General features: G+C 37.8%; 1 protein-coding gene across 1 annotated transcript; it reads right to left on the bottom strand.

The window, feature by feature from the left end:
* Positions 1–995: 995 nt before the first annotated feature.
* endouc (endonuclease, polyU-specific C) lies at positions 996–3,954 on the bottom strand. Its single transcript, XM_080027538.1, has 8 exons — positions 3,821–3,954; positions 3,631–3,690; positions 3,434–3,533; positions 3,238–3,349; positions 3,004–3,125; positions 1,806–1,918; positions 1,538–1,688; positions 996–1,452 (listed from the first exon to the last, which is right to left on the bottom strand). Exons 1-8 carry the CDS (start codon positions 3,829–3,831, stop codon positions 1,183–1,185), a joined length of 939 nt encoding a protein of 312 aa, XP_079883664.1. The 5' UTR covers positions 3,832–3,954; the 3' UTR covers positions 996–1,182.
* Positions 3,955–5,847: the final 1,893 nt, after the last annotated feature.

Genomic DNA, 5,847 nt, shown 5'->3' with positions numbered 1-5,847 from the left:
GGAAGTTCCACTGACATGCGTGCCTCATGTGTGTTCCACCGTAAAACTTCCGTGCGGGCAAAGCCAAATAAAGTGTTCCGCTCTTCTGCAATCATGTTGGCTATGTGGATATTGTTATCAGTGTCTGAAAATCAGTATAAACTCATCGCATTAACAATGGCGGTAGATAAAAAGGTACATTTAGACATTGACTGTGGTTTTGAAGTACTGGTACTTTACTTGTGTGTTTGAATTTTGTGACAAATAGGCTATAGGTTTGATATATTCTACTATTTTATATACTATCTATGATTCTACTCTATTTATTTTACACAGGTCGTTACTAATAACCAGTGACAGACCAGGCCATCCCACTGCATAGTACAAAAACATAAAAAAAAAAAAAAAAAACTTCAGTGGTATCCAGTCATATGTTTGTTTTAGTGTGTCATATGTTTGGTTTGGAGTGTCCTTCGGCTGCCACCACATAGGCAAATAGGCTGGGGACAGGCATGGGCTCATAGCTGATTTATTCACAGCTGACATCAAAGTAAAATGACCCGAATGAGTATTTTATGAGCAATTTGCTTATAAAGACTTTTGACTTGACTTGAATTGTCAGCAAATTACTTAAATTCAGCTCTGCTCTGAATAATCCACAGACCTCACATTGGAACCACTCCCAAACTAAGATAATTTTTTATGTTTGTAAACTGCAGCATAAAAATGCTGTGCATTGGTTAATACATCAAATACTCTTGCAGTATTACAGGATCGTTCCTCACAACTAATACTTGTATGAACCTTTTAGGGCCAATTATGTACATAAATATAATTAAATGTAATCACTAACTATATTTATCGCCCGTTTTACTGAAGTGAAGGATTTGAGTATTTCTTCAACTGATCATTGCATCACAGCAAATAGGTGATTTAAATATTTGACAAAGTGATAAATGAAAGTCATTGTATTTGCTGAGGACATAGCATAAACACACAAAATGTTTGGTTTTAAAAAGGCATCAACTACTTTTATTGAAATCCTTTTATTATGACAAATGAATAAAGGTTACAATGGTCCTGGTTACATTTCACAGACATGCACACATCCTACACTTATACTAAGAATTTGCTATTTTAGGCAAACAACAGTACATTTTTGTGTCGGACTCTGGCGTGCACATCATAAGGATGCGAGTGCTATCAGTGCTGCCCGAAATGCCTGCTGTTGCTGCTGAGCAGTTTGGGGTACGCCGTCCCAAGGGACCGGCCGTGTCTGATGACCACTAGCTCCATCTGACACTGGTCGATGTTGACCAGCACTGTGGTGCTCCTGTCTGTGTTCATGAGGAAGATGACTGTGAAGATGGCCATCTCAAACTCTGGGCTGGTCCCTATGAAGGCACTGCCGACGGGCTTCACCACACCGTGCCAGCTGAACTGCAGGTTCAGAACGTGGTCGTCTTGATCAGGCTAAAAACGCACAGAGGTTAATTTAGGAGATAGAAGACAATTAAAGAAAGAAATACATCTCTGTTGTCTGGTGAACTGCACTTACTATATCGTGGTGCCTGGCCTTGTATCCTTTGTAGTCCAAGTGGTTGTTTTTTTCTTGCAGGTAGAACTGGACCCAATTGTGAAAACCAACAATTTCAGTTGAAGACCTGGTCTCTCCAACAAAGACGTGCTCGAACCCACTGGAGTCTAGGCTGGTGAATGTTTCAGTTTAGAAATAACACACACACAATCAAAATGACTTCCAAACACACTCTGATTTAATGACGTAATCATCTACAGATGTATGGCGGGATGTTTCTGCATCTCACCCTGCATCTCTCTGTCTGTGGTAGAGGTGGAACCAGATCAAGCGCAGCTGATTCTTAAAGTTCCTCACGCTAGAGCTGGATTTTCCTTTGCTCACCAGGTACTTATGAGCCCGCTGTGGAGAAATCACAGTGATGACATAGACAAGACTTTATTGCAATATACAATAGATAAAATGAACAAAATGGGAGAAGACAGTGCTGCTCTGTTACACTGATTACATTTTTTTTAAACGCCAGAACGTACAAAAACATAATTCATATTCAGATGTAATTGAAAATATAACTCCTTTTATATTCATTATAAGCTTTTGGATAAGATAAAAACCATTGTGTTTTTAGACTTAAAGTATCACAAACATGTTTGAAGAATGTTTTAACCTGTAGTAGTTTTGGGAAAAGCTATTCAATGTACGATCTATACACATTTACAGACACTCTTATTAGATGGTCTAATAATTAGATGGAATAGTACATTTAAATAATTCCCAAGGCTACTTTACATCACATTAGAATTCTATATTTTTGACATCATGTCCGTTTTCATTTTTTTTTCTCCATTGTGAATTATTTCTATTGTTGGTATGTGTTTTTTCACTGCACACTGTACTTAATCAATCTTTGAATCTGAAAATTACATTAAAAAACTATGAATAAGGGTATTTATTTCACAATTTTGAAGTGCAGCTAAACACTTGGTGTGAAAAGTCCATGTATCCTTTTAGCAAGCACAAGGAACCAGTTTCTATTTTATTGTCCTCTGGTTAAGACTCCAGCCCTGATGTCAAATACAGTCATCAGGTCCATCTGATAGACATTCCTTTCTTCCAAAAGCAACAAGAACTGCAAGTCCACTTTTTATTTTTTTACTGATCGTCTTTGGGGAGACCACTGAGGCCAAAGCAGCATTCCACAGCTGCATACAGATGTTTTCAGATGTTTCTTTAACATTATGAAGCAATGTGTTCGGTGAGACAGGAAGAGAGGGAACTCCCTCTGGAGTTCAACTGCACACTCAAAAAACAAGAATGTAGGAAAAAAAACTAAATGGAAACAGTCAGTGGGGAACAAAACAACTTAATATGTTCTCATTTTTGACTAGCACGAAGTGAAAACAAACAGCTGTAGGAAAGTAGGTGTTGTGCAACAGTAACTGGACTGCTACATGGTGGTGAAACTGGTTTTAACATGTATTGTGTACCTTCATGACTTCTGTCTCCAAGACAGCATCCAGGAAGAGATTCATCTCTGTCAGCTCCTCTGTCGTGACTCGTTCGGCCACACCTGTGGACCGCTCATAATTGTCCAGGAGAGTTGTCAACCCTGCAGGAAACCATGAAATCCCATTTTTTAGACAGTAGAGTCTGCAAATTAACTGCCTTTCAATGATCAGAAATCTAAAAAGACTGTTTCTGTCTGTTGCAGAGATACTCACGGGAGAAGGTGGTTGTGTTCCTCAGTTTGATTTCATTAACGTTGGAGAACAGAGGCAGTGAGGCGTGATCCTGAACCACATTGCTACCCTGGGTTACATAATTGGCTCGACCCTAAAGTTCGGACACAGGATATGCCTTTGTCAAAAGATAAAAACAAGAGAGAAAAGTTTCCCTGAAGAAGAATGTGTCCCATACCTGAACCGAGATGGTGTAGTCTACCCCAGGCGTCATGCGATTCACATCCAACCTCCACAGCTCATTGAAGAGATTGGATAGTTCCTGGTTTACAGTCGGTCTGTCACACGAAGTCAAATCGGGGAAATAATTAATAAAATACAGGCAATAACCACAACAACTCATGCGAAATGTTCCTAATGGCTACTGTAGCCTACCTAGTTGATGCATTCAGTCCACTGAGTAACACGGTAAAAAGGACAAGGACTCCACAGAACCTGTAGTGGAAAAATGTTAGTGTCCAACATTAAAAATAAAGAAAATAAATCATATCTGAAGTTGGTGGACATAAAATATAGGCTCAACTGCAACAAAGTGAACTTGACAAAGTTTAAAAAAAATACACACCTTGCAGTCATGATGCTTCTTGTCAGTTTCCAATCCTTAACTGCCGTCTGCTGTAGATTGATCACTGGTCTGTCTTTACTGAAGCTCCAACCGAACTTTTAGTCCTGCGCGGTTGAGACGACCCCCATTAACTGTCCAAGTCAACACTGCGCATGTATGTCTACGCGTTTGCCACCAGAGGGCAAACGCGTAGACATACATTGATTTGATTTGTATTGCCCAAGCTACAAAATGGCATGATGCTTATGCACAGCTTGGTTTGCAAATATAGAAATATCGAGCACTTTTGCTCACAATATTGGTCCTGATTAAAAGGAATCTGATTGTGGTGTGGGCTCATATCCACAGGTTGTAAAAACAAAACAAAACCAATAAAAAACATTTAACAATCTGTATAAAGTCACGTGAGGGGACACATTAGGGTGGTTACCTTGGTGTAAAGTTAGCAGAAAATGCAGGTACGATGAAAGGATGTGCAAATGTATGAGGAGACATCATGAGGCAGAGGATATGGATAAACCATAAGTTAACAGCAGAACATTTTTCTCTTCATTTTACTGTAAATAGTGACAGCAATTATATTATTTTACATTATATCTAGGTCCGTTGCAATAATAGGAGCATGTACAGGTATTTGTGGGGTTGGCCCCTGGGCAGGCTCATGTTTCTGTGATAAAAGGTCATAAGCGTAGAGACTGTATATAAAATAGGGCATAAGTGTTGCAAGCGATGGTAATAAAACATTTAATCATGCTTTTTTTTATTTTTAGAAAAGGGTTAACGGTGACGCAGGATTTGGGGTTTGTCAGACACTATTCTGAGTTTGATTTAACATCATACCTCCCTACCTACCTTTAACGTCATCAAACTATACCAAAAAGACCCGTACAACGACCCTAGTGTGACCAAACAGTAAAAAAAAGTGTTTAAAGTTAATTATCAAAACAAGATGGAACTCGTGGTTTCCCTTAGCAATTCATAGGCTATAGTTTGTTACAAAATCAAAAGGTCTTATTACTATTCTAAAAAAGGGTGCAAACCATTTCCTGTGGCATCCATTTCAAATATCTGCATTAAGTGAGGTCAATTATGAAACCCCTTTGGACGTTCTCAATAACAGAATAGCAAGATTTATTCTTGTTTCACCTGACAAACATAAACTATTTTGGAACAAAAGGCATTAGACGTTTTCTATTACAGTATTAACACCCTAACTGATTGGTCTGGGTCCAATGAAATACCAGCCTGCACTACCCTAGTATCCTTAATCGTGCATAAAAGCCTGTACTATCAGTTATTTTATTTTCTGTGATTACACATTCAAATTTAGGCACTGACAACACCATCAGTAATTTAATGTAGCTTTGAAATCTTAATAACTATGTTGGTACCTATGAGTTTTTCACAAGTGGCACCTTTTCTGTTCTTAATCGTCTCTTACATATACAAGTCAGGAAGGTTGCTCAGTGCAGATTTGCACAAAAACTCAGTCAACATGATCAAAGTTGAGCTATAGTATAAATACAGTAAGAGTGCAATTGATATATTGCCTTTATTGCCCATATCTGTGGTAAATAATTCACAATCATACAGACTGTCAACAGCCCTGTTTTTTTTTACATGTAGTTTTCTTTCATTGTTCAGCAGCGACATTAGCAACTTTTCCCATCATCATCTCCTGTTCTCAGTTTGGGTTAAATACTTGACCGTGTCCATTTAAGGATAATACAAACTGATTTAAATTATTTTATTGATCTAAAAATGGATAAACGTAAAAAAAAAAAAAAAAAACACACATTCTATCTTATCAGCTAATAGTCGTGGGTTGAACACAAAAAAAAGAAATAAAAGACAATATCTTCTTTCAAGGCTGAACATGCTACAGAGCTTCAGACACCAGTCTTCGATTAAAAATCTTTGTATACTAGTAAAAAATAAAATAAACAACAAGCTCTTATTTTAATGTGTTGAATTTCATTACCATGCAATGATATTCATTAGGCTTTGTACTGTATAATATGTGTTGG

Source organism: Ammodytes marinus, assembly GCF_949987685.1.
Source record: "Ammodytes marinus genome assembly, chromosome: 5".
In the NCBI taxonomy this organism is placed as follows: Eukaryota; Metazoa; Chordata; class Actinopteri; order Uranoscopiformes; family Ammodytidae; genus Ammodytes; species Ammodytes marinus.
The sequence above is the reverse complement of the archived record's forward strand: the minus strand, read 5'-3'. Positions and strand labels throughout refer to the sequence as shown.